Genomic DNA, 25480 nt, shown 5'->3' with positions numbered 1-25480 from the left:
AAAGTCTTTTCGCAATATACTACGTATGAACTTGTAATAAAATCTCTTTGGCTATACTATATGTGTTTGCCTGTTTTGATGTGAAACATCGTGGCGACGCCACGCTATATGATGGTGTATATATATTATATACAGTCTGTATATGCAGTAGTGTGTACGGTGTGTGTATTTCGAAGTCACTGATTAAACGAATTAAGTAGTCACGATTTGAAATAAATTCGTAAATTTTTGTATTTAATTAAAATTAATGTGTATTCAATAAAAAGTCATCGTTATGTGGAAAAGAAATCGTAAAATTTTATTTTATCATAATGACAAATTTAGTTCCTATCACAATCTGTTCTTTTCTGCATATTACTTTTACAAAATAATGTCGATGTTTCACATCTGCCAGGCGTCCCGTGACGGCTCACATTTTTTTTATATGTAGAACCATATAAATAAAATTATTGATTATTACCATATATAAATATTTGCTGATAACCGAAAGGAATAAGAGCCACAAAGACAAGACAGGATATAATAATTTAAAGAAATTGAAACAATTTTCCGATTGTTTGTAATCACGTCTACTTTTGTGCCTAATTTCAATTTACCTCCCTTGAGACAAACAGTAACAGTTTCTGCTCTTTATAAGCAAATAAAGTCATACATTCTGAAGTCGGTAATTAGTCCCTCTTAACTTACCACAACTTTAATGAATACTGTCGGTATCGACATTTTAATATATTCTCAGTAGCGCTTTTGGGTTTCTTATGTAATTTTAATTATATACATAGTAAGTAGTTGGTTTAGTACTGTAAGGATAGAGTATGTATTTTTGTGAATTATTATTTACACAGATTAAACAACTAAATACGCATAGATTTAATACGATTATACTAAAGTATATTTTACACATAAATTATTTCTCGTATTAATCCGTTTATGAATAATTTTGCATCCAGCAAATTAGTTAGGACGTGAATTAATTAGCGTGATAATTGTCGTGTACGTAAAACCATCGATTGAATGATTGACGGCACGAAAACTCTTCAACGCCATACAATTTTTAGAACGATAAATAATTAATGATTAACTATTGAGAATGCTTCTCTGCGAACGTCATTAATTATTTTTTTATGGTAAGGAGTTTTTCAGTCTAAATATTATTCTCCAAGAGTTCGTCTTGATTTGGTTTTTATACTTATAAAAAAAAAATATTGAACAAAAATTGTTTTACTAAAACAGCTAAATACCTAGGATTCATGATTGATTCGAGGCTTTGTTGAAGCTGTCAAATAAACTACCTCTGTTCTCGAGTTCGCAACTTATAATGTATTGAAACGCAATAGAAAAACTTCTGATACACATACAATCAAGGTTTTTAACGGTTAGATAACTACATTTAATGTCAATATGCAGATTTTTCGGGAGACAAACACCGACTAAACAACATCATACACAACACAAACTAAATATGAGCTACCCCCAACGCACTTTCGGAAAAACCAAATTTTCACTAACGATTAAACTTTACACATTCACTAACAAACTTAAACAACATCTTCTTAACCTATCCTATGCTGAAACGAAAAGTATTATTATTTCAAGTTATATTAACCACACAGTGAATCCTAGTGAAACTAAATATCCTTTTTTATTACGTATAATAAAGTTTTTTTGGCGCATTAGGGAAAAGTGATGAGAGTAATTTTTTACGATGCGCGATCAATTTAATTTTTTATAAGGAAATTGTATATTATTATTATTTTAGCAATACAATTGGCCAGAGTCATGGCAGTTTTCAACGTATCTATCAAACAGAAAGACGTGTTGTGATTGGACGCTTTGTATAGTACAATACAATAATAATATATAATTATTAATATATAATAATAATAGTACACACCTCAGGCATGCCAATTGAAGACCTCGGAGTAACCTGGTGTAAAGGTCTCCCTGACTTGGAATAATAATGTAATTTGTTATTGAATAAAGAAATTTTAAATTAGGATTTTTTGAAGTTATTACCGTGACACAAAATTAACAAAATGAAGTTGCCCACGGAAGATGCTACGGCATTGGACATAATTTAAAAACAACATTCGAATAATAATAGAATTTATGTTACACTTAATGTAAGATAACAATAATAAATATTTATTTATTTAATTTTTTTATTCACCTACTGCCATCAAACTGTTTATGTTTTCACGTGACAACTATTCGAGAGCTCTGAGGTTGAATATAATTATAAATATTCTACAAACCTTAATTTTAAAAATCAAAGGAATTTATTTTGGATTTCAGTCAACACATTCCATTTAAAACAAATCAAATCAAAAAATTCAAAATACGTTTATTCAATTTAGATGCTTCTTAGAGCATGCTTATGAATGTCAACAACGTTTACAAAATTCACGAAAGGGCAAGACTACGCCAGACGAAGAACAGGCAAGAAACTCAGCAAGTTTTGCCCTCCCTTTACATTACAATTATTTAAAGGAAATGTCATAAACCACAACGTCATTAAAGTTACATAAGTTAAAAAAAAAAGCTGTTCTGTGATTTACCACATTCACCATTACACACTCAGTTTTAAATAAAACAAGATATTTTTCACAAACTTTATTAAACACTTACAGAAATAAGAAACAAATAATCACATATTGGGTTGCCAAGTTGGTCTCGTGAGCGCCAATATTCGCGGCTCTGTGCTCATGCGCAGGAGGCTTGATACCTGTAAGCATAAGTAAGTAAGTTATTACAAATTACTCTATACAAAAAAGTAATTCAAGCATAGTTCGTTGACATTTTCATAAATCCAAATCGTGACTATTTCACGCCTGCCATAACATAATTTTAGCATAACTGAGTAGTATTATCTTGGAGCAGTGTTGGCCTAATGGCTTCAGCGTGCGACTCTCACCCCTGAGGTCGTAGGTTCAATTCCCGGCTGTGCACTAATAGACTTTCTTTCTATGTGCGCATTTAACATTTGCTCGAACGGTGAAGGAAAACATCGTGAGGAAACTGGATTGCCTTAGACCCAAAAAGTCAACGGCTTGTGTCAGGCACTGGAGGCTGATCACCTAATTGGGGGCCGTTCAAGTATTGCGTAAGCAGATTTACTGCAATTTATCCCTCCTTCAGTACATATACGTATAATTTTTTGTAGGAATCCTCGAAACCGCACTTCGTTTTCAAGCTTAGACAATGTGGTTAATATGTGTAAAAAGGTGAATAATTACTCATGACGTAATCACCAAATAAGAACATCAGAGACTGGTGGAACTGCAAGTTTGTATTTTTTTTTAATTGTTACCTGCTCTTGTACCGAATATGATTCCTTGTCAGGAAAGTCTTGGAATAGATCAGCGAGAACGGATTCGAGAGAAGCACATCGCCTTTGCTGATGCGTTAAATGCTGCAACGGCAGCTGATGGCTGACACGCTGACCACGCACGAGCTGCATCATTTCCAGCTGCACATGATTTTTTTTTCCATTTATTAGGATTTGATACTTAAAAAATACTATTTCGTAAAAAAAATGACTTCCGGGAAGATTTTCATTATAGTTAAATGAAAAATTCATTAAAAAACCAAATTTTTAAAATATTTAGTCGAAATACATTGGCGAAATACTCGTACACTATCAATCGTCTAATTAATTAGACAAATTCAAAGTTATCGATATTGGTAACTTTAACTAGAACTTTGAAGTAACTCTAATGTATCAATATCAATGCTACTCATCGAGTGATATCATATCTTCATATCATCTCTACACCACGGTGTAAACACACTTTGACGGAAAGAGACAAAAAGTGCAATTGACTGTCTAATTGAAATTCAATAATTTTAAGAATATAGATTTCCCTTTTAATATGACGGTTTTACATAAAAATAAAACCGATATTATGTGCCGAGAAGGAAAACATACAGCATTGTATAATGAAGAAGCAATGTATACTTAGCCATGAAGTGCGATACATACCGAGTGAAATAGTTCCGCTTAGATAGAAAAGATGGCGCTGTAATCGCCTCAACTTCATACTTATCTTTACCAGCTAGGACGTAGTCATTTCCACAGTCATAGAGTCTTCACCAGGAAGAACCACCCATGTTTTTATCGTGGTGTTTAGAAAGCTTCCATGTTGACTGGCGTCTTGAGTGTGTGTCTGTCTTAGATCCGAATGTCGGTGTTAAATAAATGTTCTCACCATCATCCACGAAATGCTCGTCAGTAATTTTTAATAAAGTTAAATCGTGAACCCTACGGCCCGATGCTAAAAGCAATACAGTGGCTGCTCTGCGAGCCGTATCGAATAAAGTGTCCTTAGGAGGGTTGGAAGAAAGCCAGTCTAGTACTATCCGCGGGTCCCACGTGACGGATGATTTCACGACTTTTGGTTTAGCTACTCCTATTGCCCTGAGGGTGTGTTTAATAATAAAATTTGAAAATGTTTGTTGTTCTACATGGGGACCGAAAAAGTTAAAATTGCCGATTTGTGAACAAGGATGGTTGCATAGGATAAATTTTCTTTTAGAAAAAGAGACATTTTGCAATATCGGCTGGTTGAGGGGATTTTGGGTTCACTTGAGAGTTGTCACACCATGAGAGCCATCTTTTGATTGCGGGTAAATAGGTGGACAAGGTGGAGTGACGCCAACTCTTCAAAAGTAGATCTTTTTCCTGTTTGGACCAGTCTTTTATTTGGGCACCCCACCCCCAATTTTCCAAACTTTTAAGGTCAATGCTTGTATTTGTGGAGGAGGCAGTGCAGTTGTCATATCTATGAGTGTCTCCGATAGGTGTTGAATTTCGTGGGGGTGATCTAGAGATCTGGATTTCAGGTCCTGAAGCCAGAAACCTCGCGGCCAATCTGGAGCAACTATCAGATAGGTTCCCGTCGCCCGGTTCAGCTGTGCTAAAACTCTGGGTAACAGACTTGGAGGGGGGAACACCCATGCTAGACGATAATGCCATGTTCTGCTGAAGGCATCTATGTAATTTGCGGATCGATCTCTGCAATTTATTGATACGTAGTTTCTTACTACTGCAGTCTCCTTTGTTGCAAATAGGTCTATCTCCGGATGTCCCCACTTCCGAAAGATCTCGGCTGTTGCTTGAGGAAGAAGGTGCCATTCTGCAGGCTTTTTTTCCCCTTGATAATCTGTCTGCTATGATGTTGTATCTCCCTGGTAGGTAATGTGCCGACAGAGTTATGTTGAATTTGTCCGTCAGGTGCAATAACTTGAAGGTTAGTGTCAGTAACCCTATCGATTTCGTTCCACCTTCTTTTTGAATGTATGCAATCAGAGTTCGGTTGTCCGATTGTATTAATACGTGTGTGTTTTGTAATATTTTCACATTTATTTTTATTGCGGCTATCACTCCATATAGTTCCTTTTTGTTGTAGTGCCACCTTTTCTGTTGGTATGACCATTTTCCTGACATAAGGTTCCCGTCTAGATGTGCCCCCCAACCCCAATCCGAAGCGTCCGTCGCTAGGAAGTGGGTTGCAGGTTCTTTGTGTATAGGTGTCGTCTGATGAGTAGCTCCGAGCCACCACATCAGTTCCTGCACTACAATCTGAGGCAGCAGTTGACATCGACGAGGTCGCATCTTGTTGAAGTGTCGCAGAAAAATCTGTACCTGGCGACAATGAAGCCTCCCGCGGGGCACGACAAAGTTTGCGAAGTTTAGTTGCCCTAGCAGACTTTGTAACTCGCGGAGGTTGATGCGATTTTTTGACAGCGTCCGTTCTACTGTATGGTTTATGCGCTGTATACCTTGGGTAGCGACATCACATTGTCCGTTGTATTCCAACGAATTCCAAGGTATTCTAAATTTTGGGTTGGTACCAATACGGATTTTTGGTAATTGATTTTCCAACCCAGGTGTTCCAAGTGTCTCACGGCCTCCGAGGCCTGAGCACATAACTTGGAGTGGTCTTGGTTGACCAGAAGGTAGTCGTCTAGGAAGACTAGCACTCGACATCCCTTCGCACGTAAGGTCTCCGCGACCCAACATGATACTGCAGAGAAAAGGTGTGGTGCTGACGCTAGCCCAAAAGGAAGGCATGTCATTTCGTATAACTGCCCTTTGTAGGTGATCCTTAAGAAAGGTCGGTGCGATCTCGCTGCCGGTAGATGGAAATAGGCTTGTGATAAATCTATTTTTATCATCCAGTCCCCTGGTTGAAGAAAGTCTGGGACTGAGCCGTGGGAGATTAAACGAAAATGTTTTGTCTTCACGAATTGGTTTAGTTCTCGCAAATCTACAATCGGACGCATCGAGCCGTCGCTTTTCTTCCGAAGAAACATTTTGGATATAAAACTGGGAGTTTTGTTGAGAACTTTTTGTAGGATACCTTGATTCAAGAGTTCTTTGAATACCTGGGATGTCGCAGGTGACGGTTCGGTTGCGTATTGACTTATGATTCGATTTGTTGGCATTAACAAAGGAGGTTTCTTGTACAGAGGTATGCGGAATCCTGTAATTGCGGAAATTATAAATTTGTTGGCACCCAGTGCCTGCCAACGTTTTTTGAAAAATGTTAAGCAACCTCCCTTGAATTGTGTTGGATAGTCATTTTTTTCCGTCTTTGTTAGAAAGCGGGTAGTTCTTAAGTTGTTTATGACTATAAATTTTTCTGTTAAATGTTCGCTTCGTTTGTTGTTTTTGTGGGTATCACGAAAATTATTTTTCACATTTTGTGTCTGGTGTCTGTATTTGGATGTAGATGCTGACGATTCTTTGTATCTAGGTTTAAAAAGCTCTCTTACTCTTGAAGGTTGCGGCGGGGATAGCCAGAATCGCGGCCCACCGAGGGATTGTATGAGGGACGCGAGCTTATTTTTGTCAAACAAAAATTCCTCGCTAGGAGGTATGTTACTAAGCGCAGTTTGAATACCTGTATCCGAAATCTCACTTATTAATCTTTTACGCCTAGTTTCTATACATTCTGGTGGAACTGGTGGAACTGCAAGTTTGTATTTTTTTTTAATTGTTACCTGCTCTTGTACCGAATATGATTCCTTGTCAGGAAAGTCTTGGAATCGATCAGCAAGAACGGATTCGAGAGAAGCACATCGCCTTTGCTGATGCTTTAAATGCTGCAACGGCAGCTGATGGCTGACAAGCTGACCACGCACGAGCTGCTCCATCATTTCCAGCTGCACATGATTTTTTTTTCCATTTATTAGGATTTGATACTTAAAAAATACTATTTCGTAAAAAAAAATGACTTCCGGGAAGATTTTCATTATAGTTAAATGAAAAATTCATTAAAAAACCAAATTTTTAAAATATTTAGTCGAAATACATTGGCGAAATACTCGTACACTATCAATCGTCTAATTAATTAGACAAATTCAAAGTTATCGTTATTGGTAACTTTAACTAGAACTTTGAAGTAACTCTAATGTATCAATATCAATGCTACTCATCGAGTGATATCATATCTTCATATCATCTCTACACCACGGTGTAAACACACTTTGACGGAAAGAGACAAAAAGTGCAATTGACTGTCTAATTGAAATTCAATAATTTTAAGAATATAGATTTCCCTTATAATATGACGGTTTTACATAAAAATAAAACCGATATTATGTGCCGAGAAGGAAAACATACAGCATTGTATAATGAAGAAGCAATGTATACTTAGCCATGAAGTGCGATACATACCGAGTGAAATAGTTCCGCTTAGATAGAATAGATGGCGCTGTAATCGCCTCAACTTCATACTTATCTTTACCAGCTAGGACGTAGTCATTTCCACAGTCATAGAGTCTTCACCAGGAAGAACTTCCTACAATGCTGTATGTTTTCCTTCTCGGCACATTATATCGGTTTTATTTTTATGTAAAACCGTCATATTGATGTGCCTCCGGAAAACATACAGCATTGTATAATGAAGACGTGTTTGTTATCTGCTGGTGGATGTATAAAGTACAGTATAAAGCACAACGCTATGATGATTATGAAGAGTGAAAGTCAGGCTTTAGTTAAAGACGTTATTGTTTATATAACTATTTTATTTACTTGCCAATATTCTTAATCAAAGCATAAGTACAATTATTATTGTTGGTTACGGTATAAATATAACTATTTTGATTGAGATTTACAATTAACATTATAATATAAACTTCCTATAATCACAACAAGGTATTTCTATAATTACGATGGTGCAAATGTATTAAAGAAAGAGCTGCATTTTTCTTTACGAGAGTCTATCTCGCGGCAGTAATGATTAAAAAATGTATTTGAAGATTTCCAATTACCCCGTGCTAAAATATCATCTATTGGTTGATTTTCGACCCAACCCAAAGAAGCTACTGCTGCCCTACAACTCCCTGGAGATGCATAGATTCCACTATCTTTGAGAACCGTGCGCACCCAATTTCCGATTATGGTTCGCGAAGCAGGTTTTATTTTGTTGTTAATGGATATGAAAATATTGTTTAAATTTTTTACTTGGGATCTTCTTGTATGACTCATAGCTATTTGGAGTCTAACTAAAGTGACAGGGCATATGTTTTTATCGTGGTGTTTAGAAAGCTTCCATGTTGACTGGCGTCTTGAGTGTGTGTCTGTCTTAGATCCGAATGTCGGTGTTAAATAAATGTTATCACCATCATCCACGAAATGCTCGTCAGTAATTTTTAATAAAGTTAAATCGTGAACCCTACGGCCCGATGCTAAAAGCAATACAATGGCTGCTCTGCGAGCCGTATCGAATAAAGTGTCCTTAGGAGGGTTGGAAGAAAGCCAGTCTAGTACTATCCGCGGGTCCCACGTGACGGATGATTTCACGACTTTTGGTTTAGCTACTCCTATTGCCCTGAGGGTGTGTTTAATAATAAAATTTGAAAATGTTTGTTGTTCTACATGGGGACCGCAAAAAGTTAAAATTGCCGATTTGTGAACAAGGATGGTTGCATAGGATAAATTTTCTTTTAGAAAAAGAGACATTTTAATTTTTGCAATATCGGCTGGTTGAGGGGATTTTGGGTTCACTTGAGAGTTGTCACACCATGAGAGCCATCTTTTGATTGCGGGTAAATAGGTGGACAAGGTGGAGTGACGCCAACTCTTCAAAAGTAGATCTTTTTCCTGTTTGGACCAGTCTTTTATTTGGGCACCCCACCCCCAATTTTCCAAACTTTTAAGGTCAATGCTTGTATTTGTGGAGGAGACAGTGCAGTTGTCATAATATCTATGAGTGTCTCCGATAGGTGTTGAATTTCGTGGGGGTGATCTAGAGATCTGGATTTCAGGTCCTGAAGCCAGAAACCTCGCGGCCAATCTGGAGCAACTATCAGATAGGTTCCCGTCGCCCGGTTCAGGTGTGCTAAAACTCTGGGTAACAGACTTGGAGGGGGGAACACCCATGCTAGACGATAATGCCATGTTCTGCTGAAGGCATCTATGTAATTTGCGGATCGATCTCTGCAATTTATTGATACGTAGTTTCTTACTACTGCAGTCTCCTTTGTTGCAAATAGGTCTATCTCCGGATGTCCCCACTTCCGAAAGATCTCGGCTGTTGCTTGAGGAAGAAGGTGCCATTCTGCAGGCTTTTTTTCCCCTTGATAATCTGTCTGCTATGATGTTGTATCTCCCTGGTAGGTAATGTGCCGACAGAGTTATGTTGAATTTGTCCGTCAGGTGCAATAACTTGAAGGTTAGTGTCAGTAACCCTATCGATTTCGTTCCACCTTCTTTTTGAATGTATGCAATCAGAGTTCGGTTGTCCGATTGTATTAATACGTGTGTGTTTTGTAATATTTTCACATTTATTTTTATTGCGGCTATCACTGCATATAGTTCCTTTTTGTTGTAGTGCCACCTTTTCTGTTGGTATGACCATTTTCCTGACATAAGGTTCCCGTCTAGATGTGCCCCCCAACCCCAATCCGAAGCGTCCGTCGCTAGGAAGTGGGTTGCAGGTTCTTTGTGTATAGGTGTCGTCTGATGAGTAGCTCCGAGCCACCACATCAGTTCCTGCACTACAATCTGAGGCAGCAGTTGACATCGACGAGGTCGCATCTTGTTGAAGTGTCGCAGAAAAATCTGTACCTGGCGACAATGAAGCCTCCCACGGGGCACGACAAAGTTTGCGAAGTTTAGTTGCCCTAGCAGACTTTGTAACTCGCGGAGGTTGATGCGATTTTTTGACAGCGTCCGTTCTACTGTATGGTTTATGCGCTGTATACCTTGGGTAGCGACATCACATTGTCCGTTGTATTCCAACGAATTCCAAGGTATTCTAAATTTTGGGTTGGTACCAATACGGATTTTTGGTAATTGATTTTCCAACCCAGGTGTTCCAAGTGTCTCACGGCCTCCGAGGCCTGAGCACATAACTTGGAGTGGTCTTGGTTGACCAGAAGGTAGTCGTCTAGGAAGACTAGCACTCGACATCCCTTCGCACGTAAGGTCTCCGCGACCCAACATGATACTGCAGAGAAAAGGTGTGGTGCTGACGCTAGCCCAAAAGGAAGGCATGTCATTTCGTATAACTGCCCTTTGTAGGTGATCCTTAAGAAAGGTCGGTGCGATCTCGCTGCCGGTAGATGGAAATAGGCTTGTGATAAATCTATTTTTATCATCTAGTCCCCTGGTTGAAGAAAGTCTGGGACTGAGCCGTGGGAGATTAAACGAAAATGTTTTGTCTTCACGAATTGGTTTAGTTCTCGCAAATCTACAATCGGACGCATCGAGCCGTCGCTTTTCTTCCGAAGAAACATTTTGGATATAAAACTGGGAGTTTTGTTGAGAACTTTTTGTAGGATACCTTGATTCAAGAGTTCTTTGAATACCTGGGATGTCGCAGGTGACGGTTCGGTTGCGTATTGACTTATGATTCGATTTGTTGGCATTAACAAAGGAGGTTTCTTGTACAGAGGTATGCGGAATCCTGTAATTGCGGAAATTATAAATTTGTTGGCACCCAGTGCCTGCCAACGTTTTTTGAAAAATGTTAAGCAACCTCCCTTGAATTGTGTTGGATAGTCATTTTTTTCCGTCTTTGTTAGAAAGCGGGTAGTTCTTAAGTTGTTTATGACTATCAATTTTTCTGTTAAATGTTCGCTTCGTTTGTTGTTTTTGTGGGTATCACGAAAATTATTTTTCACATTTTGTGTCTGGTGTCTGTATTTGGATGTAGATGCTGACGATTCTTTGTATCTAGGTTTAAAAAGCTCTCTTACTCTTGAAGGTTGCGGCGGGGATAGCCAAAATCGCGGCCCACCGAGGGATTGTATGAGGGACGCGAGCTTATTTTTGTCAAACAAAAATTCCTCGCTAGGAGGTATGTTACTAAGCGCAGTTTGAATACCTGTATCCGAAATCTCACTTATTAATCTTTTACGCCTAGTTTCTATACATTCCGCTCGTTTTCCGCACACAATTTGCAGGGTTTGTTCATGCAATTTGAGAGAAGGTGATTCACTACCAAAAATATCGGATATTTTTGTGAAAAGATTATCGGGTTTTAATTCCGTTGGGTTATTATGAGCCCAGTCTATGATTTTTTGTAATCCAGATTGTAGTAATTCCCTTTGACATATGATCGCGTGGGTGGTCGCAGCCATAATTTCCTCTGTTGAGGCCAAGAAATCTTTTCCTTTGCTTAGACAACATATTTCATCGTTAATTTTCAGGTTACAAAAGCCTGGAGACGCCAGCATATCTACCAGGGCTTTTTTGTATCTAATATGTTGCCACGTGGAAGTATTGAAATTTTGGAGTTTTATGAGCTGACGTAATCGTTTTTCATCGGCCGTTTTAATAATTTTTTTATCATCAATATTTGTGCTACCTACCCCCAAGTCCAGATATTTCGAATTTTCGGTCGACGGATTAATTAAAAAATCGCTATCGTAGTTGGTAGGTCGGTAGGTACCCTCGTCATTGGACGCACTGGCATTGGGTACATATTGTTGATGCATTATAAAATTTGTGAGGAAACTCACCTGATTATATAACGCGTCGATCCGGGGATCGACCGTTACCTGTGGTACTCGTTTCCTTTTCTTTCGTGGTGGTTCCTCACGCTCCGAGTCGCTATCAGACGCGCTGCTGGTGCACGTGGAGTCCTCTTTGTCTTGTTTTTGACCTTGCTCGACACTTTTTAGACTACCTGCCTGATCGGCCCCGGCGGCGGCCTCATCGGCATCGTGAGTCGGCGCGGATTCCATAACGCACGTGTGATATATATATAATGCGGTTTGCTAGTAATTTATGAACACTTAGAAAATCTATAAGGTTTTAAGATGACTATGCACCGATTTACTGTTAATATTGAGTCGATTCGGTTTTGACCGCACGCGGCGAAAGTACACAACGCTATGACTGTGGAAATGACAACGTCCTAGCTGGTTAAGATAAGTATGAAGTTGAGGCGATTACAGCGCCATCTTTTCTATCTAAGCGGAACTATTTCACTCGGTATGTATCGCACTTCATGGCTAAGTATACATTGCTTCTTCATTATACAATGCTGTATGTTTTCCGGAGGCACATCAATAGTAAAATAAATGTTACCTTGAAGAGTTGAGAGTTAGGTAAGTATCGATAGACTACCCGCAAAGTAGCAATCATTTCAGGGGCGTATTCCCGAATCAATTCACTCCATTCCAGTATTAGGCTCTCCAGTCCTGGAATGAAACCATAATATTTAATTAAAGCATGTTTTAGACTTTCAGTCTAAAACATGCTTTACAAAATCGGGTTGCACTCTGGGAGTGCCGTGAAAACTTGAATATTAACGTTGTGCATTTTTGATAGTTTGGAATGGTTAGGGATTAATTTTGCACGAATTCCTTTAATTATCAGTATAAAAGTATGTGCTAGAATACAATATTTATTTATTGCGCTATCGTACACAAACATGACAACTTATATTACATTAAATACGCCGCGCCAGCTGTCTACTCTCCATCCGTCTTAAGAATTTTCAATCGGGTCACGTGTCCTGACGCGAGTTTAACATTTTTTACCCATTCCAAAAAAAGTGTACAAAGCCGCTAAAGAAGTTTTCACTTTAAAAAAAATCGAAATTCGTGAACGGGTTTTTCCGTGCTTTTATATTATATTGTATATTGGCGAGCTATTGTGTAATTCACATATTATATCTTTTTATATATAGGGCAAACAAGGCTACGAGACGCCCAGAAAAGGCAGTGGTCGCCCATGGATATGCATTTTTGTGAGTGCGTTGCCGGCCTTTGAGTATGCTTTTTTAAACAGTTGTAGGTCGTATCTCCGCGTACACCGGACCCTGCAAGACTTTCCATTTGGATTTTAGAACTAAAATCAAAATAATTACCATTAAACTAAACAATGTGATGATCGTAGCACAATGTCGGATTTGAAAAAAATCCAAAATTTCCTTTTTATCATATTTGGATACTACTTTGACTAAATATTAAGGCTACATTAAAAAAAAACATGTGTTTTAAATTTCAAATTAATCAGTCGGTAAAGTGACGGATTTGATAAAAACGTGTGATTTTTCTAGAAAACTGTGTAATTTAATGTAATTATTTTTATTTTGTTACAAAACAAATCGTTTTTGTTGCTTGTATGCCAATTTTAATAATAACAGAATATGAATTAAAAAAATTATGATAAAAACTAACATGATTATATTATTTTGAAATGGCTGCCCTGTAAAGTTTACTATTTGTCAGTTAATTTCTTACCAGGAGTAGCTAATGCTATCATGTTACGCGTGAGTCGAACTGGAGTTGGTTCAACGGCCAGCATATCATGTCGGGGCGAGCACGCCCAATCCACGTGCACCAACGCCCCTTCTTCGCTCACGAGTAAATTCTGCGGATGCCGATCGCCAACTCCTAAAAGCGCAGTCAGCACAGTACCGGCTGCTACAGTTTCGGTAAATCTTCTCTGTTTGTCTAGAAAGTGCTGAGCGGTAACACTGCGCTTGCGCATCGCTTCGCGTAGAGCTAGCGCTGAATTGTTTGAAGCGAGCTCGTCTAGACGCTTGTGGTCCTCTAGGAACTCCATTAGGGAGCAGTCTGAAGTCAGTGCTCGGACCTGGAAGTGAATATAGTTCAGTTAGCTTAAACAATGGCCGTTCTGTTTTAATTTATGGTATTCCGATGTATTTGCGTATTGTTCCCACGCGAATGTAAGTGCGTGCTCCTATTTCACCATACCTCCTGCTGATAGAGGACAAATCTTTGTTTTTAATTTATTACTTAAGATGTCATGTGGAACATGGTGTAATGGTTGCAGCTCCTTACAAACATTGTGTAAAACAAAAAAACTTGGCGATTAAAAAGAGTGGCGGAGAGTTTATTGCCAGTTCATCTCTTCCGTTCTACAATGTAGTGTGTAAGTTTTCATTTCATTTAATGTATATTTCTTTTTTGACATTCATAAGTGTACATTGTGTTACTATATGAAAAAATGATTTTTGACATTTGAATTTTGATTAGTAGCCATATGTTGAAAAAACTTTATTCTCATTGAAAAAAGGCAATTTTAATGAGAACTTATTCGTTATGCCAATTGCACGACGCTAGCCCACAACAGTTGTAATTTTGTAATTAATCTTCGAATCCCTATTAAATTTATTAAAGACAGTAATGTTACAAATTTGTGGTAGTAATATATTAAATCATAGTAAACTCTCATTTTATTTGATTTGATTTCTTTTAATAATTTGTACGCGGTTTCCACGAGATAAGCAAACTCGCTCAACGAGTTGTGCGTGTATTTGCATCTGGCTAGTGAATATATAAATAAGTACGGGATGTCTGCACCAAGAGACCTAAGGTAACAGACGGAGCCCTACGGGTAGGATCAATGGTTCGAGGTGGTGGGATTATCTCAAAGTTATCGGGCACCACGATAATTAAGGGCTTCTAGAAGTCTTCGCCACTTTGAGAGGAAGAGAGAAATGGTACGGTATTGGTGTCCTTGTGTTATATAAGTATAGAACCACATATTAACACGCAACACAACTGTATAAAATATTTTTGTGTTTACATACAGCAAACAAAAGTTTTATTTTAAAATTAAAAACAATTATTATACAAATAAGCAGAAAACTTTTTGCTAATACTAACACATATTTAAATAAATATTGTACATATGTTTTAAATCGATTCACAAATAGACCGCTCCCCGACGAAGAGTCGAGAAAACTCTTAAGCTGTGAGAGCAAGCGGGATTGGGAAATCGTTGATGCTGGACTTTACCAGTATCATATAATATCTACATTATCAAGATAAAACCAAAACTTACAACATAGCTGCCGACATATTGTGCCCTCAACGGATGCAAGCGACGTAAAGCATGAGCCACGGCGAAAGCGGCTCGATCAGCTCGTGGCGATTCAGCTTTGATCAGCCAACGGCGAACGGACCCGTTCGTCAAACGCGCACACAGTACGCACGGCCGTCGTGCACTATCTACGAACACTTCTACATTCTGCTCGAAGTAATATACTCGTAAGTGTGGGGGCAAGCCAAGAAGAGACGCTAGTGTAGGAGATTCAGATACAGAACGAGTCAATGCCGGACTGAGATTTATTAAAGGCAGAAGAACATTATGGCCTTGCGCATCTAATGCTGCTTGCGCCGTTTTTTGTACCATTTTTATAGTTTGGACTGCGTCCTCTGCTATTTCTGAAAATCAAAAAGGATTTGATCATTGCTTGAAAATGTTCTCGCTCGTACGAGGCATGGTCTTCCATGAAGTCGCTTCTTATTTAACCGTGGTTGACCCGTTAACCGGCTACGGAAATTCTTCGTAAATGTTTATTTAAAATTTAAACTTAATGTAAATGACACTATACTATGTTCAGCTAGGTATTTCTCCATGCCCATCTCCGACCTCATATGTAGTTGGTTCTGCACCGGAGGTTTTTGAGCATATAATGCCGTTGAGGTACCGGTAGGTCGCTACCACAGAGCCTCTCTAACGCGGCCTTGTAGGAACAAAACTAGTTGGTTTAGGGGTTATTCACCCAGTTTCTGAAATACACATATTCTGGTGTGGGTGGAGTCCCACACCAGAATCTTGCAACTTTCAGGGGCAGGAAACGCGCAAATGCATTTCCACTTTGGATATCAACAAAAAAAAAGATATTTTTCGATATAAAAATATTGTCTCTTAATGAATACCTACTCAGAAAAGAATAACTTAATTTAAGATATCCAAAATATGTATTAACTGAATTCATCGAATTATTTCATCATGCCTCCTGCTGATAGAGAACAAATCTTTGTTTTTTTTTTAATTTGTATTATTATTATTTGCTACCACATGCACATTGTACATTGTGTGTACATTGTGTCCATAAGTGTACGTTGTGTTACCTATATGAACATTTGATTTTTGTCTTTTGACGTCATATTTGAGGAGGGCCATAGCTAAGTTATTGGATAAAAAAATTGTAAAACTTTAAAGTCATCGTTAGTATTGCGGATGAACAATTTAATAAAGTGTTTATATAATTTCTTTAAATTTACCATTACCTTCATCTGACAAGGTGTCGAATTTATGTGGATACGTTAGACGAGCTTGCCGAACGGCCTCACGCCATCTTTCCTCATCCTCTGAAGATGCAGCTCGAAGGAGCAAAGAACACATGCGAAATAAGTCATGCTGGGTGTCCCTCACTAGGGCCAATAGAGGGGCCCATTCATTTTCCATTTGAGCTATTCCCACCCCACATTCATGTGCTGCTTCACGCTGGTACTCCTCCAAGTCTTTACTTGCATCTGACAGCTAAAAATAATAGTGATTTTAGAGTTATGCCCAGAAATTTGACTAGCCTCGTCACCTAAAATTGCCTAAGTCATGTATTACGTCACGCAATTTTTGGAGATTATTGAAATCTATCGCGCCGTAAGATTTTTCTGTACCCAAGTACTGTTCTGCACCCAAGTATAGTAAAACGTTTCGTGACCACCTAGTGGCTCTTTATACATAAAAGTTATCTTTATGTGGTGTTAAAGTACTGGAAAGTCAAAAATAATATTGACAATAACGCGTAATTCAATCCCCGCCCCGCATCGTAACGTTTCACAAAAGGAATTCTAAATTGAGGACATAACTATTAACAAATATAATTAACAAAAAGTATATATTATAATAAAATCTCAACATGTGACGATCGGCCAAGTAAAAATATTTTGGATCACCCTCATGAAATTTTATTAAATTAAAATTATTAATTTCGAACAATAATTATGGGTCATATCATCAGGAAGTTGTCATATACGCCCTTTATCACCTAAGAAATTTCATCCATACGTAATAATAACATACCTTATCTAGGACGGCTTGTGGGCGATATTTCTGTGGCAATCTCAGCATACAAGATAGAAGAATGTCTACAATAGACCCCGCTTGGCGAACTCCCCCACTTAGCTCTATTGTCTCATACATCTGGGTTAATGTATTGTACTTCTCTTCCACTTCTGAAAGCCATTTTAAAGTATTAGTGGGGGGGGCTCGTAGTCTAGCGGTCTTATTAAGTGACAGCTAGGTGAGGGGTACCGGGTTCGATTCCCGGTTCGAGGGCAAGTTTTAATTTAATTTAAATTTGTTCTCGGCCTTTGGGAGGGTTGTGCGGTACCGGACGAATGCTTAAACCGTACATAGAGGACACGGTCGAATTTCTAAGGCAAGCACGAATTATAAAAATCTTATACTTGACGCTGGCTAATGCACAAACCTTGCCAGAGCCAAAAAATAAAAAAAAGTATTAGTGTTGCCAGTCTACGAATCTATTTGAATTGCACATTTTACGACGCACTACTTCCCTAACTGTGTAAAAATCATTTTATTTATTCGCCTCGTAAATTTACTTAAATAAAAATAAGGATAAAAATTACCTCACCGTACCTGTGGTACTTACTTACCAGTGGTACTCTCAAATAACCAGAATAGATGTTCTGCGACAGTCGCCAGTATAGGGCGAGTCTCACTCTCGTCTTTGGCACTTAAGGTCTGTTTTATTTTTGTCATTGCTTCTTCTACTAATGCTCTGTTCACACCTATAATAATATATAACTTTAAGCCATGCTTATGTAATCCCAAACATACATAAAGAAAGAGTAAAACAGATACATTAGTCTAAACAGTGGAAAATTTTAGAGTTTTGAAGACAGAATCAGGGCTGGAGTAAGAGCAATCGGGGCCTCAACAAAAGAGGGGCCTCCACAATAGATTTCGGCAAAAAATATTTTAAATTCCGGCTAGTAAACAACTTTTCGTTTGATATATTTTTATGTTTGTTAAATACTAAAAGAATCTAATTCTAGTATCTAGAATCTAGCTTCACAATAAATTATTGATTGAAAAACTCGACTGTAAAACATGGTTCATTTTGTTAGGAAAATAATTTGGGCCTCCACTCCTTTGTTTCCGAGGTTTCCACTGACACCTCTAAATCCGGCCCTGGACTGAATACACCATAGATTAATATTATTCCTTATACAAAAGAATACGAACAATTGGTATCGGCTTGGAGTTTTAATATAAGTTGCATCAAACGAAGCGGTTCCTTAGATCTTTCACTCATTTCACGCCATTTCTCTTCTGTAACAAGTGATTTTATCTTTTTTTTTTTTCAAATTAAATTAGTACTAGACTATTACAAATAACAATAAATGACAACAATCAAAATTAATATTATACATGTACCCTCCAAACATGCGTGGACACCGAAATCTAATAAACGACTGCACCGATTTTGATAAAACTTGGACTGTTGGAATACACCAGATTCAATTCAAAATATGACAATATACATTCACATTGATTTTTTGAAGTTATACTCCTTTAGGCGCGTTATGAAAAATTGATGAGAGTGAAATTTTACGATGCGCGCGCACCGTGACACAAAATTAACAGAATGAAGTTGCCCACTAACGAATTCTTTTTAAACCAGCCGGGCGCCGAGCGTGCGCGAGATGAGAATAAAACAATCTACAAGTAAAAATAAATAGAAAATGCGTGAAGTTAGCAGCTATGCCAAGAATTTTGATCAAGGAAATTTAGCAATACTTTTTCACAAAGACCTATTGTAACTTAGTTAAAAGGTTATGAAACATACCTAGTTATTAAATTGAATGAATAATAAATAATTATTATTATTATGAATATTAATCAATATTTGAATAATATACTAAATATTAAATATTATTAAATTATTAACGTTAAATATTTATTATAAATTATTTAATATTTAAAAAAATAAAGAAAACCAAAGAAGTATAACTTCTTACGCGCGTACATAAGTACACGCGTCCTTTTTTTTTTAAATATAATTGTATTTTTTCTATAATTTCGTGACGAATAACTCACGGGCGAATTCCAGCGTCTCTGCCAGTTCTAATTGAATATTCCTGAGAACGGCCAACCCACGCTTGGCTGACACCAGCTCCTCAATTCCATTGTCAATTGTCTCCAGCTCCAGCTGACTGCAAACTCGAATCACGTCTTCGAATAACGCAGTTCGTACATTTTCTTGTGCACCTCGAATATTGTTAACCAGCGAACACCACCCTATCATGTTCTCGTGTAAAGCGGAAGTCTGTTGAGAAGAGTGTTCTTCTGATTGCAAACGAAGAGATCTGAAATATTTTTGAAGTTATACTTCTTTAGGCGCGTTATGAAAAATTTATGTGAAATTTTACGATGCGCGCGCACCGTGACACATAATTAACAGAATGAAGTTGCCCACGGAAGATGCTACGGCATTGGACATAATTTAAAAACAACATTCGAATAATAATAGAATTTATGTTACACTTAATGTCAGAGAATAATAATAAATATTTATTTATTAAATTTTTCAAATGTAAACTGAACTTTATTGTCTATAATGACTCCTTTTCCAGTCTTTGATTATTTAATTGTAATGAATTATTTGCATGCAATCAAAAACTATTTTTAATAATGCCAAAGAAGTATAACTTCTTACGCGCGTACATAAGTACACGCACCCTTTTTTTTATCACACTTACTGTTAGATATAAATGATATGATCAATTAAATAGACAGATACTATAGAAAACTTGTACTCCTATCGTCATTTAACGTTAACGTTGGACAAGCAGCCAAAATTGCAGAGCAGTGTTGGCCTAGTGGCTTCAGCGTGCGACTCTCATACCTGAGGTCGTAGGTTCGATCCCCGGCTGTGCACCAATGGACTTTCATTCTATGTGCGCATTTAACATTTGCTCGAACGGTGAAGGAAAACATCGTAAGGAAACCGCAGGTCTTAGACCCAAAAAGTCGACGGCGTGTGTGGACTGGAGGCTGATCACCTACTTGCCTATTATATTTAAAAAGGACCATGAAACAGATTCACTGTGAGCTACTAATTTATTTTTATTTTTTTTAAGCAGTCAAAATCAGAATATTTTGGAAAAACGCCGCAAGAAGCTCCAAAATGAAGCATTTTTATCAGGTCTAAAGTTGCCAAATGCGATGCTTAAAATAGCGATGGCTGCTAAAACCAGAATTTACTAAACCTTCATTTTTAGATTTTACACTTTGTCTTTAAAACGATCATGTGCTATGTTTGGAGGTGTTCTCTCATGTGCAGCATAATTGTGATCAAGCGACGCAAATGGAAATGATTAGGCCATACTCTCAAGGGATCCCAAACATATTCCCAAGCAGACGCTTGATTAGAACCCGCAAGAAAAGCGGAAGCGTGGCCATCCCGGGCAAACCTTGCGCCATACAGTTGCAGATGAGGCAAAGAGAGTCAGAAAGACTGGAGCGAGGTGAAATACGAGGCTCAAGACCGAACGCGATGGAGAATCACTCTGCCCCATCTAGGGGTTATTATATGACATTAAACTTGGATAAAATTCTTTGTAAAAATATTTTGTTTATTTAAAAGCAAATACCGACAAATTATTCTCTTTAAAAAATAATAAATTTACAACATAATAAAATATATAAATAACTGTTTAAGGATTTCTGGTAACACAATTTTTGTCAGTACAAACCTTATCATAAGGAGTGCAGCAGTTTGTGCCAAGCAAACTTGGTCCCGCCTCTCCAACCAGTTACATTCCTGTACAAATTCACCGTCTTTCCACATCTCCAGTTCCCATACCTAACAAACAAAAATCAAATAAAAAATTGTGATATTTGTAACGACAGTGAAACTCTTGAAGTGTTTATCGGTTCATATGCCATAACTTTAATTACAGTGACAGCCATAAACTCAGAATGTAAAAAAAAGTGTGGCACTCGCGGACTGCCGCGGTAAAGCTATTGCATAGCATTTTTTTATTAACTTATGCAATTATAATTGTTTATTTATTTTTTATTCGTGCAGTATTTTCTTTGATATCAATTCAATTTACCACTGTGCCAGACTCTAGACTAACACGCCTATATAGTCTGTCTCACTCTAACGCGTACCGGCTGCACCGGCCGCACCTATATTACGTCATCGTGTGTTAGGGTTTTTTCGTTACGGAATTTCTTGATTCGGTCGCCGCGCTCAAAGCCCGCGATAAAAGCTATGCAATAGCTTAAAAATGATATTATATTGCAATTTATTGTGACCGAGTAGGATAGTGTATAAGGGTTACATAAAATGGTAGGAGGAGGAGGCCCACTAGAAACCTGGGAAGATTGGAAAATAATAGTGAAGATGAGAGACAAACGGTTCACCCGTTTGGACTCTGTCAGAATTCGTGTACTATTATAAATTCAATAATAACAAACTTAATGTTATCCTTACTATAGTACTCGAATAACAAAGTAAAAAAAATATTTGCAAAAGTTTAATTTTAGAGCGCAACCACACGATGCGGTAACGGTGCGGTGCGGCGCCGGAGCGGTGCCGCAACGTCTTCCTACATACAAATTACTATACCAAGTCACCATGGCGCCGGACTTGTGTCCTCCGAGACGAGGCACAGAGGTGTAAAATATATTGCCACACCGTAACGCCCCAATAGCTCGTCATAATTACCGCACCGTTACCGCATCGTGTGACTTTAGCCTTACACGTCGTCTAGCTCTACAGCTAGTGCCTACGCACTCTTCAGATATTATCATATTTTCTAGATAATTTTTGTTAGTCCATAAAAACGAATTTAAACAAGCGGAAATATCGGAATCTACTCACAGCAGAAAACGTGAAGGGATCTCTAGGCCAACGATCAGCAGCCAAGAGAAGCCGGTAGAGTCCACTTGCGTCTCTATCAGCGTCAAGTCCTGACCACATTGCGCGGAACCAGCCAACCTCACCTAGTTACAATGAAACCGCGACTTACAGGTGGCATAAAAGATCTATACAATTACTATAAAATAAATCAGTGGTGCTAGAACTTTTGGTTTTTTTCACGCCATCACTGCTCTATACACATATTACCATCAGTCAGTGTTTACGGTGACCGTGTCATCAACGAAAACCTCATTGTTTGCGCTAAATCGGTGTCAGTCAAAGAAGGATGACAATTGTCGATTTTTTGGGAGCGTTCAAGTATTATGTAAGGAATTTAGGGGGGGGGGGGGGGGGGGGGGGGATTGAATTACGCGTTATTGTTAATATTATCGTTATTTAAATTATTAAGAATCCAGTGCTTGGAGTAGGAGACACCACCGTTGATGGCCAGCGCTAGTCTTATCGATTCTTGGATTCCTCTTTTTGAAGTTATACTTCTTTAGGCGCGTTATGAAAAATTGATGAGAGTGAAATTTTACGATGCGCGCGCACCGTGACACAAAATTATCAGTTTTTATTATCAGATTTTTTTTTAAACCAGCCAGCTGCTTGCTGTAAAAAGAAATAGAATATGCGTGAAGTTAGCAGCTATGCCAAGAATTTGAATGACCATAATGACCTTTGTAGTACCTTTTAAATAAATAAAGGAGTTTTCATTATTTTTTCAAAGAAATTTAGCAATGCTTTTTCACAAAGACCTATTGTTACTTAGTTAAAAGGTTATGAAACATACCTAGTTATTAAATTGAATTAATAATATAATAAAATAATAAATAATAATTATTATTATTATTAATTAATTATTGAATAATATACTAAATATTAAATATTATTAAATTATTAACGTTAAATATTTATTATTAATTATTTAATAATTAAAAAAAATAAAGAAAGCCAAAGAAGTATAACTTCTTACGCGCGTACATAAGTACACGCACCCTTTTTTTTTATTATACTGACACGCGACAGCCGATGCGCAAATTATTTCCATCCATATTTAAGTCAAAACCGCAAGCACAATTTCCTACTGAACTTCTCTGACACAAAGAAATATTTACCTGTATACGTCTCCATTTCCCGTCTAAAAGAATCATTATCAGTCCAAAGCTGCGGTACTCGACAAGATCTCTCGCCCCATTCCCCCCAACGATCCCACTCGCATAACCACCCGAAGCACTTGCTCATGGCTGTAAATGATATGAGAAAAAGTTAACATTCATATTTTTTGGCAATAAAAAATATATTGTTTTTAAACGCACCTTTGATTGAAAAACGCGATTCGACCGACGTTTGAATGCACTTTTCTGTGGGAATTTTCCTGTTAAAACATAACTGCTGTTAAACATAGTGAATATATTCTTTTTCCGACTTTAATTATATATTTTTTTATAAGTCGCGAGTAAAAGAAATACAATGCATTGTGCATTGTATTGTCAAAATGTGTCAAAATTTCAAATTCTAAATCATTTATTTATTTTGTTAACACAATTTACACTTATGAACGTCAGAAAATAAGAATAGAATTAATTTTTCTAACTTTATATTTACTACCAGTTCGCAAGTCAAGAGCGGGCAAGAAGAACTGACAAGAAACTCTCCGCCACTCTTTTTAATCGCCAACTTTTAACAGCATAAATATTTGAAATTGAGCAAATCAATCCCAAGGATTAGGATCATTTAAATAATCGTCAAATTTATAAAAAGCTTTATTGATTAATTTACGTTGAATTTATTTAGTGATAATTCTCTAGTTTCGCTTGGGGGTTTATTGTAAAAACGAATACAATTTCCATATAAGGAGTGGTTTATCTTCTGGAGCCTGGTTGGTTAACGCTTAAATTAGTTAGTTTAATAGTGTCATAATATTTAATTCCTTAAACTAATTCCTGGGTCATCCCCAATGCTTTAAGTAATAGATGAGATTATTTTTACTCTATATTAACTACTCACGTACAACAATAGAATATAAGCGAACTATTGAAATGTTAATTGCACTGAAACGAATGATTTTTTTTTATAGAACAGGGGGCAAACGGGCAGGAGGCTCACATGATGGTAAGTGATACCGCCGCCCATGGTAAATGCGGTAGAAGATGCAGAGTGACTCCACATCTCTACGCAACGCCAAAGGATCAAGCCGCTCGGAGAGGGATTGGTCGTTGACGATTCGAACCGCTCTGCGTTGTATACGGTCAAGTGGAAGGAGCTGGTACTGGGGAGCCCCCGCCCAGAGGTGAGAGCAGTACTCCATGTGGGAATTAAACTCTACTACGTGGAGTCTCAGACTGGGAACTTCAAAATGAATGCAATGTAACAGTCGAAGAGAGTGCCTACGTCTGGCTTTACTCTCGGGGCGTAACTCCGACGATTTAGGAAATCGCCACGCTAATAAAACTAATAAAGCTTGGAAAATTTTGGACACAGCATAGATTAGGAATAATTATAGTTACCCCAGCGTATAATAATCCCCATCAGTAAGCGTAGCACGCCGTCTTAGCTCCATTAAAAGTCCACGTGATTCCGTTCCGCCGTATTCCATCTGTCTCCCTGCTGGTACGAGGGTGTGCAACAATTCCAATATGACTGGCCCACAAGCAATGTTCTCAGCTAATATCGTAACCAGTCTCTCCTTCTCAGCAGCGGATCCTCTTGCAACCTGCGCTATGGAACCAGCTAGAACGCAGGTTACCATCTCAGAGCCCTGTGCTACGCTCAGCAGAGATTCTAACACGTCTATTTGATTTGCCTCTTCGTCGCCATAGAAGAAGAGACGTAACAAAACGTCGAAGCCACGTGACCCAAATGTACAGCATAAGAGCACGGTTTCAGATAATCTGAAATAAAATAGATTTTATTTATAAGCAAAAAAATGGCAAAGTATATCAATCTCAAACTCAATATATCAATTCATGTAGGTAAACAAGTACACTTATGAATTGTCAGAAAGTTAAATTAATTGTAAATTTACATTTACTACCAGTTCGCAAGTCAAGGGCGTAGAGCGGGTAAGTAGAACTGGCAAGAAACTTTCCGCCACTCTTTTTAATCGCCAAGTATAATATATAAACTAATATTAGAAAAATGGGAGGAAGGGAAATTTTGATTATTATTTGTAACGGATATATCGCAGCCAACTAGCTTAATTAGCCGTTCAATTAACAGCCTAGCCTTTTAACTAAACGGTGCCGTTTACCTAACGGCCTGAAAGATATTCAGCCAGTTGATTAAACAGCTAAGCAAAT

The 25480-nt window shown here is 37.7% G+C and overlaps 2 protein-coding genes across 5 annotated transcripts; both read right to left on the bottom strand.

Annotated features, from left to right (window-relative positions):
* Positions 1-2597: 2597 nt before the first annotated feature.
* LOC125057268 (serine/threonine-protein kinase ATR-like) lies at positions 2598-17462 on the bottom strand. 4 transcript variants are annotated; one of them, XM_047660857.1, is made up of 8 exons: positions 17303-17462; positions 16507-16759; positions 15272-15654; positions 13702-14056; positions 12542-12654; positions 7003-7164; positions 3308-3466; positions 2598-2722 (listed from the first exon to the last, which is right to left on the bottom strand). In XM_047660857.1, the coding sequence occupies exons 1-8, from the start codon at positions 17420-17422 to the stop codon at positions 2645-2647; spliced, it is 1623 nt and encodes a 540-aa protein (XP_047516813.1). In that variant the 5' UTR covers positions 17423-17462; the 3' UTR covers positions 2598-2644. The 4 variants fall into 4 exon arrangements, with proteins under 4 accessions (XP_047516813.1, XP_047516815.1, XP_047516816.1 ...); XM_047660859.1 differs by lacking the exon at positions 3308-3466; XM_047660860.1 differs by lacking the exon at positions 7003-7164.
* A 419-nt stretch (positions 17463-17881) lies between these two features.
* Positions 17882-25067, bottom strand: LOC125057538. The gene is made up of 8 exons (XM_047661290.1): positions 24689-25067; positions 23498-23556; positions 23297-23425; positions 22140-22261; positions 21004-21113; positions 19346-19614; positions 18491-18577; positions 17882-18033 (listed from the first exon to the last, which is right to left on the bottom strand). The coding sequence occupies exons 1-8, from the start codon at positions 24928-24930 to the stop codon at positions 17891-17893; spliced, it is 1161 nt and encodes a 386-aa protein (XP_047517246.1). The 5' UTR covers positions 24931-25067; the 3' UTR covers positions 17882-17890.
* Between the last annotated feature and the right edge of the window lie 413 nt (positions 25068-25480).

This window comes from Pieris napi, chromosome 16, assembly GCF_905475465.1.
Source record: "Pieris napi chromosome 16, ilPieNapi1.2, whole genome shotgun sequence".
Lineage (NCBI taxonomy): Eukaryota > Metazoa > Arthropoda > Insecta > Lepidoptera > Pieridae > Pieris > Pieris napi.
Note: the sequence above shows the minus strand (reverse complement) of the source record. Positions and strands in the feature narration are given on the sequence as shown.